This window comes from Mytilus californianus, unplaced genomic scaffold, assembly GCF_021869535.1.
Source record: "Mytilus californianus isolate M0D057914Y unplaced genomic scaffold, xbMytCali1.0.p SCAF_20, whole genome shotgun sequence".
Taxonomy (NCBI): Eukaryota; Metazoa; Mollusca; class Bivalvia; order Mytilida; family Mytilidae; genus Mytilus; species Mytilus californianus.
Genome location: NW_026262669.1, coordinates 6,013,255 through 6,025,205, shown reverse-complemented (window position 1 = coordinate 6,025,205; position 11,951 = coordinate 6,013,255). Strand labels below are relative to the sequence as shown.

General features: G+C 32.0%; 1 protein-coding gene across 1 annotated transcript; it reads left to right on the top strand.

Annotated features, from left to right (window-relative positions):
* The first annotated feature begins 1,843 nt into the window (after nucleotides 1-1,843).
* On the top strand, nucleotides 1,844-6,976 carry LOC127731603 (E3 ubiquitin-protein ligase TRIM71-like). The gene is made up of 4 exons (XM_052240385.1): nucleotides 1,844-2,653; nucleotides 3,684-3,740; nucleotides 5,304-5,369; nucleotides 6,162-6,976. The coding sequence occupies exons 1-4, from the start codon at nucleotides 1,872-1,874 to the stop codon at nucleotides 6,184-6,186; spliced, it is 930 nt and encodes a 309-aa protein (XP_052096345.1). The 5' UTR covers nucleotides 1,844-1,871; the 3' UTR covers nucleotides 6,187-6,976.
* Nucleotides 6,977-11,951: the final 4,975 nt, after the last annotated feature.

Here is an 11,951-nt window from a genome sequence, read left to right as displayed (position 1 = left end):
TAAAACAATTGAAACAGGAAAACCAACGGTCTAATCCGTATAAAGAACGAGAAACGAGAAACACTTTTATACCACATCAACGAACCACAACCAATGAACAAAAGGTTCCTGACTTAGGACTGATAACATATTAATAAATGTCTTTTGGTTCGGGATAACGTTTTTTTTTAATTGCACATTTACAATTTAACGAAATTAGAAAGTTACACATATTAAGAATATTTATAGACTCTGCAAATGAGAATTGAAAAGTCCATACATTTAATTGCCTTTCAATTTAGCTTATATTACCATTTTCAATCATTTATAACCTGTACTTAAACAATGTGTCACCAGTTTATTTCAAGTAAGTGCGTTGGTCATTTTCACTTTAATAATCGTAACAGAACGAATCAGAACAGATTGTTTACTTCAGGAGAACTTTTTAGTTCGTTTGGGCAATAGTTGTAATTTATACCTATGATTCGTTTGAATCCAATTATCTTCTACTCCTCAAATGTTCAACATATTTTTGATATATTGGAATGTCTTTTAATACGTCCAATGAGAACAACAAGGTTAACCCCGCCGCATTCGTAATGATCCTCTCCCAAGTCCAGAGCATGTTGTTTAGTGGTTGCCGTTGGTTCATGTCTGTCATATTTGCTTTTTCGTACATTAAGTTGTTATACATCAGGCCGTTCGTTTTTTCAATTTTATTATTTCATATAGTTTATTTCGTGGCTTTTTATAGCCGACAATGGTATTAGTTTTTCTCATTTATGAAGACCGTACCGTGGTTTATAATTTCTAGCATCCACTTCATTTAAACTTGGTGGACACTTGTCTCATACGAAATCATACCATATATCCTTATTTTTTTATAATAATGTTTTTGGAACAAAGGTGACATGTGTTCTATTTAACTGCTACTATTTTTTTAGACCAAATATCCGGAATAACCGAAAACATACATTATAGATACCTTAATATTCTGTTAGGCAACCATATTAAATCCAAATCCTGGTATCTATCATGATAATCTGAAATTTCAGCTGACTCAAGTATAGTTTTTTGTTTAACTGGGTCAAGGTTATTATGTTCTTTGAACACTTATTGCTTACAACGCCATGACATGATCGTTTCGGCTAATGTATTAAACAATTTTAAAATGTGTTATAAAATCATGGCTCTGACTTTGATTTTTATAAAGGGTAGGTAATTCGTTTTTTTCTTAATACAGAAAGACGCTAGATACATGCACAAATTTCAACAAACAAAGACACAGCTCCGCTCTTATACCTATACACGACGGATTGACAAATAAAAAACATCTTTTATTATTGTGTACTTCTATAAATATCAAAATCGTTGTGTTGATAATTTGAATGAATGTACATTTTGTTTGCAAAAGATTTAACTTATGTATTATGTCGTTTTTTTAATACATCGTACCAGTGTATCAATTTCCATAACACGAGGTGATAAACATACGGATACAAAAAAAAACAATTACACAATTTATAATATATACTTATCAAGAGACAGTAGTTGGTATATAGGCACTACCTATGTCTCAATTATTATGTTCGAAGTATCAAGAAATAAAACATTCTATATATTTTATAAACCTATGATCAGTTTTAAATTTGTTATGTGCAATCCCTGTATCTTTTGCTGTATTGGGGGTTGCATTGATTTATTACTTATAATGACTTAATTAATTTTGAAGGCTTGTTATTTTTATTTCTAATTTATACGAAGTTTCTTTAATATCGGAATATATCTGACGTTTCGAATCAATAAACGACACATTTTGATATAATCGTATTCTATCTAAATATAGATTACTGTGTCACGGGTTTTTAAATTTACCTGTGTGAAAATTGTATATGCTTTCCGATAAAATGGCTCAGGCGGCGTCTAAAACATGCGAGATTTGCATAAGTGCCTCGGGATCGCAATACTGCTTAGAATGTGAGCAATACTTTTGTGAAAATTGTAAAACATTTCATAATAGGCAGAAAATATCAAAAACTCACCAGTTTCAGTCTGCATTAGACGTAATCCCGGAAGGTAAATCAAAATGTAAAGACCACAATGAAGACGTAAGTTTTGTATGTAATGCCTGTAACGTAGCAGTTTGCAGCAGTTGTGTGACAGGAAGTCACAAACGCCACGATTTCTCGAAGCTTCATGACAGTATCTCACAGCTGAAAGCGACGAATGAACAAGAACTGTGTAGAAAGGTACAAGAGGCAACCAAAAACATGAAAAGGGTGGAAGAAGGCCTAAACACATTCGATATGAAGGTGGAAGTAGTAGTTAAAGCTATCACAGAAAATGGTTCAAAGATAAAGGCCATGGTTGATACACATATCGCACAGATGATTGCATCTGTCAAGGATCAATCCAGGATGGAAAGGGACAAAATGACAAAGATCATAGCAGATACTAGAATGGATTTGAAGGTAGGAAGCGACTTAGACAAGACGATGTATGAACTATACAAGACGCGACACGATGATAAATTGTTACAGTCTTTACAGAAGCTTACAGATGACATTGCAAAGCTGACGATAGAGCCTATAACCGAGTATCCCGACGTATTCTATACTGCTAAGTCCACAAACGATCATGACATCAAACAGCTGTTTGGCACATTCAAAATAAGGTAAATCAATGGGGAAAACATTTAAGTCGACTGCCTTTTGAAGTCGTAACACATGCTTTAATATGTTTACATTATTTTAATGTGACATTCAAACTTGCAGGGTTTTCCCGGTTCATATATTTGGATAATCAAAATTATGTTTTTTAATATTAATGTATTTCTGAAATGAAGTACATGTAAGACTCAGTAGAGACAATTTAATAAAACTAACGATATGGTCATAAACAGTTGTTTTTTGTTGTTGTTTTTTTTATAATTGATTAACACTGTACTATAGTTAAAACAGATGTGGCTAATAACACATTACATTTCAAATTGAAATAGCAATGCACTCAAGACACTTCGTAAAATTATGAAGTAATTCATGAATACACTTTTTTAAACTGGTACCGATAATTCTGTTTTCCACAATTGTTAGAATGCTTTGTTTTGAAATAATGCATGAAAGAAACATAATTAACGAAAATCAAATAAGATTGAGAATGGAAATGGGGAATAAGTCAAAGAGTCAACAACCCGACCAAAGAACAGACAACAGCGAAAGGCCACCAATGGGTCTTCAACGCAGCGAGAAAATCCCGCACCCAGAGGTGGTCATCAACTGGCCCCTAAATAAAATTGTGTACTAGTTCAGTCAAAATGGACGTCACACTAAACTCAAAAACATATACATGAACTAAAATTAAAAAAACATACAAGACTAACAAAGGCCAGATGTTCCTGACTTGGGACAGGAGCAGAAATACGGCGGAGTTAAACATTTTTTGTGAGATCTCAACCCTCCCCCTATACCTGTAGCCAACGTAGAATAAAGAAACACATAGCAATACGCACAGTTAAACTCAGTTCAAAAGAAGTCCGAGTCCGATGTCAGAATAGGTGACAAAAGAAACTAAGCATAATGACAATGATACACAAATAAACAAAGAACTACTAGCAGTTACTGAATCAATATCAATACCAAAATATGCAATCCTTAATGACTTGACAACAGTATCGTAACTATAAATGCATTGTACTATTTCCAGAGTGATGTACGTACAGGAGAAACGGGGTACAGAGGGAAGGAATTACATAAACCAAACAGGTAGGGCAATATATTTATATTTTACAGTGTTAAGTGTACACGTATGACAATGTGAATCCTTCGTCAAACGTTTTAGAAATCACATCTTATCTTCAAGTATACCTTTATAATTGTAATTAAAACATGTCGTCCATAGTTGACTATGCTTACATTTGTATCCTATGTTGTGTAAATCAGTGAAACCATTTAACTGTTGACACCTTCAATAGTTATGTACTTATCTTCATTACATTGTTTCAAAGAATCAGTGATTATGCTTATTTTGCTAAAAAAATATTTCACCAACTCACATTTGGTTTTTTTAATATTTGTTTTGAACTTATTGATACTTTAGACTTTAAACATTCATCAAAATTCTCTGCACTATTAAGGCAAGTTGTGCATTGTATAAGCTGAGGAAACTATACTATGTTTTCCAACGACATTATCAAGTCATGTTGCCCAGTCTAAAATGTTTATGTGTAGTTTTGTTGTTAACTGTCTGTCCTTTTGTCAATTTTAATTTCTTTGCCATAGCGTTCCCTGTATGTCTTCGACGTATGAGTGTGAATGACTTCTTTTAAAAAATATTCTAGATTCACAAGATTATTCAAAATTGACAGTTGATGAAGGTGCCAACGACTTCAGCAGTCAAATTCACAATCGACTGTTAATAAAGGGGTCAACGATTTTAGCAGTCACATTCACAATCGACTGATGATTAAGGGGTCAACAACTTTAGCAGTTTCAATTACCATCGACTGTTGATGAAGGAGTCAACGACAGTCACATTCACGGAAATTAGTAAAATTGTTCCGTTTTGTATATTTTCATTAAATGAACTTAACATAACACTACCATATTTTTCAAAATGTTTGATATAATCGTATAAAGCTTTTTCGTTGAAATTACAAATGTGCAGAAGTATTAAATTGTTCTACGTATTGTTAAATCAAAAGACGCTATCGATTCATGCGTTGTTTTATTTTTGCTGTAAGACAGACTGGGAAAGGGAGAGAAAAGTATGTGCAACGCAGAAATAGTTTTATAAGGACTTGGCATATAGATAAGAATGTCGGTAATTCAATGCTACCTTGTCTATACATTAGTTAGTGTAGATTCGGATACTATTTTGGTGATGTCATCAAGTTTTGTTTGAAAAAGACGACACATACCAATAGGATCATCAAGACTAAAATGTTGGAAGTAAATGACAACGTCGTGTCAAAAAAAAAAGCAAATAACGTTACGACAAACCTCACAAACAACCGATGGTGAATTTTGGTGCTCTCGAAGGGTAAACAGTTCCTGCTCTACATGGACTTCATAGGTATTTTTTCTTAATTTAAAAAAATACATCTTCCTGATGCAAAGTGTGTCTCTTTGTCTGGGTGTGAATAGATGATAGGCTGGTTATTTTTAACTCGAGAAACATGGACTTGGTAAGTGCCTCATGTATATTCAAATGCCGTTCTTTTTACACAGTTAATATGTGTGCCAGTTAGTAAATACTAGCTCATTGTTTACATCGTCAACTTAAGAAGATTTTAATTTTAATTTAATCAAGTGTGTTGTTCATTATAGTGAAAACAAACAAGATATGAAACCAAAAGAGCAAGGGAGATACCTGTACAGATGCGACGGATGTGGGTAAGTTCCTTGATATTGTTACTATAAACGTCATGACGTAAAGATATATATTTATCTGTGCCATCAGTGATCTTAATAGAGTTGTAAAAGTTACTTGGATGCTGAACTTCCAAAATAACTTATAGGGAAAACAACGACAATTTTTATAAGGTCATAAAAATAATATACTCATATCTTGGTAAAACATTGTAGTTTTGTTTCGTTGAAAATCCTAGAACAGCATTAAACAACTTAACCACGAACCTCAATAATGAACGACAAAAAGTACATACAATAATCATATTCAAACACTGTACTGTATCTTCAACGACACGACACGACATTTGCCTTCTTTCGACGATCATGTTTCAGATATTTAGAACGCTAAAAAGCCTTCTAATTGATAGCAAAACATTTAATGAAAGCATAATGAATAGCTCTCAATGCAGTGAATGCTTAACAAATTAGACATTTTATGTTTGTATTACATTTTAGATACTCAAGTTTACTGAGTCATTCATCACAAAACAGACATTACTTGTCGCAATGTACTTTTGGTGCAGAAAACGTGAAACCGTTAATGTTTTCATAATAATGTTATCGTTGCCCATAAAGATTTTGAAAGGTTAACGCACAATACTATTAAACATGAGGCGAATAAAATGAAGTTAACTAAAACGTTTTATTCGAAACTATTTGTTTGTTTCGGAAATGCTTACTAATCAAACGACTTAAAATCTATCAGTATGTTTGTTTAGAAAGCTGTTACGTATGCATGTGTAACAGACAACATTGTTCTCTTTTATATTTCAGAAAGGAAATGAGAACTTACAAGTGAGTATTATCGACTTCAATTGCAAGTGACGAATATTCAAAACAGTCATCTAATACAGATTACTTTTTAAAATATGTTATTCAATCGTTCGGATAATAGACACTTTGTACAAATAGATAGCATATTTCACTCTGACCATTACATATGTGCTAATACTCCAATATTAAAAACACGAGCTTTATGATATCAGCTGGATATGGTTAAAGATTACCATGCTTACGATTTCTACCGGTCATTCCATTTAATTTTTGGGGCGTTTGACTAGGTTTGTTTGTTTCCATCTCCTTTATTATGTAATTTCTACCAGCAACTAATAACTTAATCATGATTTTCAAGATAGCGGGTTAATGATAGCACAGATGACATTGAATCCAAATGATAATGTTGGTGACATCCCTTAAATGGCTTTTCGGACGCGAACAAAGTTTGGTTGACACATTTTAAATATTTGTATTCCATATAACTACGGATATGTTCCACTTGTCATAACAATAATCTTTCCTATTTTACCACAAAAGACTTACAATGGATATTTTCTATGACAAACACGACGGATGCTAGGTCTTAGTTTTCTTTGTATAGTTTTGTTATTGTTGTTTGTCCTTTTATCGCTTATTTTTTTGACATGGTGTTGTTTGTTTTTGTTGGACTAAAGATTTTCCAGTGCCCCCTTGTATCTTGTTTAAAATGTATTTTAAACAAATGAACAATTTACATCTAGTATACTGGTATTGAACAAGAAAAAAAGGGTCTCATCAGAACAAGTCGATATAAACCGCATATAGTACGTATTAAAATTTGACTTTTCTACAGTCAACTTAATATAATTACTTTGAATATAGAAATAGTACTGTTCTACTCATATATAAATTCACTGTCGGACCGATGTTGTTTTTCATTAATTCGTCAACCTGTCTGCAATACGTTTGGAAATACTTTATATGGCATTTTAAACAAAACGTATTGTTGTCTTGTTTGAAGCATTATCAATATTGAATATTAGCATGTGTCTAGACAAATGCTTTAGTACATGCATATCTTTCAAATCTGTCCTCTTAATCTGTATTTATATTTGAATTCTACATAAAAAGAACAATCCAGGGACATAGTAAACTTGTGAAGACCAAGTCTAACTAAACGTTATTTTATTTTATTTTATTCGGGATTGATCATGAGTTCAAAGTTAAGTCGTCCGTTCTTGTTTCTAAATATTTTGAGATTTTGTTTGCCAAAAATTGAATTGCCAAAATGCGTTTTAAAACAATTTTTTTTTTTTAAATCTCTCGGCTGGTATTAATCAACAACAAAACAATCCTTGCTTTGTATATCAAGAAAAAAACCAACATATTTAATGAGGCCATCATAAAGTTCGTGTATTAAAGTAAAATTGTGAGATGTGTTGCACACATAAAAACCTGGTTTTACAAGTTGAATATTCATTGTATAACTGGCTATGGGGAATAGGTTTTCCCATTGTTAATAGCCATACAGCGACCTATAATTTTAACCACGTCGTTTGAATATATTTTGTATTGGCAATCATATTACATGTCCTTATTTGTATACCAAAGGGTGCTCGAATATAAAACAGAGGAACATTATATAAGTGTCATTCCGATGTTTTGCTTAAATTTCACATGTCTTGGTTTAAAACAGGAGAACGTTGCAGGATTTGCACCTCCTGCTATGTATGTTTAATCCAACTATAAGCACCTTAGGCATAACTTTATTTTTAAAACCCTCCCAAAGACAATGGTGAAAAACATCTTGCAAAGTTTTTGATTTCACTTTCGAATATATTGATGATGTTTTGTAATTCAATAACCCACATTTCAACGATTGCGTACACCTCATACATTCCAGTGAACTTGAGATTTAGGATAATACAGAAGGAAGCAGATCTGTGTATATCTTGCCTTTTTCAAAATTGACATAACCTAGAATCTATGACAAACGATTTCAACTTCCCATTTTTCAGCACTAACGTACTGATTCGTCATTATTGGTTGATCTAATCGACGGTTCTCAACTCACCTAGGACATATTTTGGTTTTCTTGGAGCTTCGTATATAAGAACAGTCGTCTGATCTTTAAATTTACCGATTGTGTTGAATACCCGATAGTGACGTTTTTATAACAATGGATTCGCATTGCGAGTGATGCATGCATATCAGGAATCGTTTGTCCCATTGATGCACGCTGAGATAATGCGGTTCCCCAAGCTTTGTGTTTTGCTTGATTTGTCTCTCCTTATTCAATTAATGAGATTTGAGCACCAATCAAATACGTTTCCATTTATATGTTGTTTGCACTGAGTGATTTTGAAAGTGGAAATTACTAAAGAGATGTTTACTTTATTTTATCAAAATATATGAATTGTTCTAGCTAAGTATCAAGCAAATACTAACAACTATTAAACAAATGGACTTATCTAATCATTGAATGGACTAAATTATGTAAGCTTGTGTGCTATTGTAACGAAACTCCAGACTATCTTTTTGCACCTTTATTTGTACATCTAGCTTCAACAAGCATATCAAATCAAATGAAACGACGATTTTAAATGACTTAAGTTCTCTAAAAACAGTTTACAACTATAAACTTCAGCATACCTTATAGTTTTCCTTTACATATAATATCCTTTATGAGGTCTGTGTTGATACGATTAATATAACTGGACATATGCACTGCTTTAAAGTTCACAGCCAAAATCATTCAATGTGTTGATTACATCTTATGAATTGTATAAATTGATGTTTTTGAGATAATTATGTTTTGCATCGTGAAATCGTGAATAGATTTGCATATTTTTCCAGCTATTAAATCTCTTTTATTTTTCTGGAAGTAAGTGTTATTTACCAGACAGATAAGTATACTGTAATAAGTGCGTTAAACTTTCACTTCTTCGTACTATGAATATCAAAATTATTTATTTTGTAAAATATTTCCTTTCTCTGTTTGAACTGTACACGTATACCTAGCAACAAAATTATTTTCATTTACCTGTGTTTAAAGTAATTGCAAATGGCTGATAATTTTGTTCAAGCATATTGTTTTTCTTAAATTGTTTAACATTTCACAGCGGTATAACATGTTACTTTTATTATTCTTTCCTTAGTTTAATTATGTAGCATTTACATTGTATCATAGATCAAATGTATTTGTTCAGTGTATGTTCACTGGTGTTAATATGTCTTTTGATTGAGTTAAGCCATTTCAATTGATATTTTATAGTTAGTCTTTCTATGTTGTGATGTTACACTATTGTTTCAGATAAGGGTGAAGGTTTGAACGTTTAAACCCGCTGCAAGTGTTTGCACCTGTCCTAAATCAGGAATCTGATATTCAGTAGTTGTCGGTTGTTGATGTGGTTCATAAGTGTTTCTCGTTTTTTATATAGATTAGACCGTTGGTTTTCCCATTTGAATGGTTTTACACTAGTAATTTTTGGGGCCCTTTATAGCTTGCTGTTCGGTGTGAGCCAAGGCTCCGTGTTGAAGACCGTACGTTGGTCTATAATGGTTTACTTTTATAAATTGTGACTTGAATGGAGTGTTGTTTCATTGGCATGCATACCACATCTTATTATATCTATAAAATGTAGAATGAAAGCATGATACATAGGAAATTGATGTCTTATTTTAATTAATACCATCTAAGTTTAAGATTATCTCTGTATTATGATTGTTTTTGTTGTATCTTATCTTTTCGTTGTAACAGACTTCTGAAATATTTAACGGTATTTTTATTTATACATTTAGCTTCAGAAAACATATTCTAAAAAAATGTCATATAAATTGTGATATGTCTTTATTCCCCCCAAAGTTTGATTATAAAATAATGAAGATCGACGATATGTTATAGTCTTCTGTAAAACAAATCTTAATATATATGTTTCTTTTAAGTAGCTGCCACATCCATGAAAACGCAGTTTTATCTACAAAAAATCATTAACACTTTAACATAATAACTTGATCATATTTTTTAATTTATAAAGTGATGTTTCTTTATAATTAATTAGAATTGCATTTTTGTTTTTTTTAATTTTTCAGTCAATAGTAAATGTTATGTACCAAACAGATAAGTATATTGTGATTTTTTTACACAAAATGACGAATGAAAGGATAATACACAGTAAATTTTGTATGTAGTGTTTATTGAAATTGTTAAAATATAAAGACGCAATTACATAGAAGTAGAAATAAAACTTGTTCGTTTTTTAAGACTGAAACTATTTTTTAGTCTTGACTCAAGGGCTAACGGTCCATGAAGAATCAAACCGTAGAACATCATCATATCATTACCGCATCTCAACTTTGGCCCTTTTCTGAACATTTGAAGGTCCCTACTGTGAGTTTGAGCCACATATATATAAAAATAACCTTACAAATGTCGTTTCATATAGGTTCATAGCAAATAATTCAGAACTATTGTTTTCCTTTTGACTAGTTTTCTGACTTCCATTAAAGAACTTTTGATAGTTTGTATTCAGGCATATTTCCATAATGCAATTAATTGTCTTTAAAATTGGTTGAATGTGAAATGTTTCAAACAAAATTGTGAATTATTTATTCACCGTAAAGCCTTTTATTTAGAGATACCAAAGTACAATACTTGCAGTTACTATTTTAGCGATCAATCAGTGGTCATCGATCAGTTACCGATCGGTCAAGTTCCCGTCAAACCAATCATGACCAATACGTCAGACTTATAGTAAAACTTTTTGACTGATCGGACGGATCGGACGGATATGACGGATTGACCTTTCTGGCGAATTGAACTCTACTACGTCACCTGTTGATCTCATACAAATTACGTGTCATTTAATTAAATGGCGCCACCGATAAATACGAATCGTTCAAGTACATAAGCTCGACATTTTTATTAATAATTATGCAGCAAAGTTTTAAGAATTAAAAGAAGAAAAATATGCAGATAAAACTTAATCTCATTATTATTAAAGAATTGTGATTGTCGTTTATATTGAGGTATTTTTTTTTTCAAATCGGATGAGTGCTAAAACGGTATTTATTGCGACTGTTGAATAAATTTTCCGAAAATACTCTGAAAAATGTAATGAAATGATCATTTATTGAAAATATCTGTGTATTATTTTCAGTAAAATGAAGAAATATGCTGCTTGGACACTCGATAACAATGCAAACAAAATATGAAATATATTTTACCACAAAATTCATCATGTTTTTGGGGGAGCAACCCAACAAAAATAATTACATCTTAATGAAATGAAAAACGAATTGCACTCTTATTCAGCACAAAGAAGAGTTTAAATATCTTAATAGATATAAGAAGATGTGGTATGAGTGCCAATTAGACAACTCTCTATCCAAGTCACAATTTGTAAAAGTAGAAGCCTCCCCGTGCTTCAGGTTTCTGCCCTTATAATATACTAGATTATGGAGTGTGTGTCCGAGCGAGAACTTCTCTATGTTCATTACTTTAGGAATATTTATCAAAAAGTAGTATTTCACATTCAGCCCCATTCTTCTATTTAGTCAGACGTCAGTCGCTACCCTGAGATACCCTATCTTTTGTTTTATTTTTCGGGTAATTCATGACGGATAGCGTTTGGCGTCTTTAGCCGAACAGTTTTATCATATTCACATAATTCAATTTATTGTGTGCTGGTTCATATTCTGGACGCAAGTCTTTGCTCCTTTCTAATAAAATCCACATAACAAAAAACAAATATGAAGCTTAGAAATGGAAAAATATTAAATACTAAACTCGTTCAAAGGGTATCTACA

Bases quoted from the DNA above. Each gene is read 5' to 3' on its own strand.
- LOC127731603 (XM_052240385.1), top strand. From the start codon at position 1,872: ATGCTTTCCGATAAAATGGCTCAGGCGGCGTCTAAAACATGCGAGATT. The intron at 2,654-3,683 runs GTAAATCAATGG...CTATTTCCAGAG, and splicing joins TTTGGCACATTCAAAATAAG to TGATGTACGTACAGGAGAAA. The intron at 5,370-6,161 runs GTAAGTTCCTTG...TTTATATTTCAG, and splicing joins TACAGATGCGACGGATGTGG to AAAGGAAATGAGAACTTACA.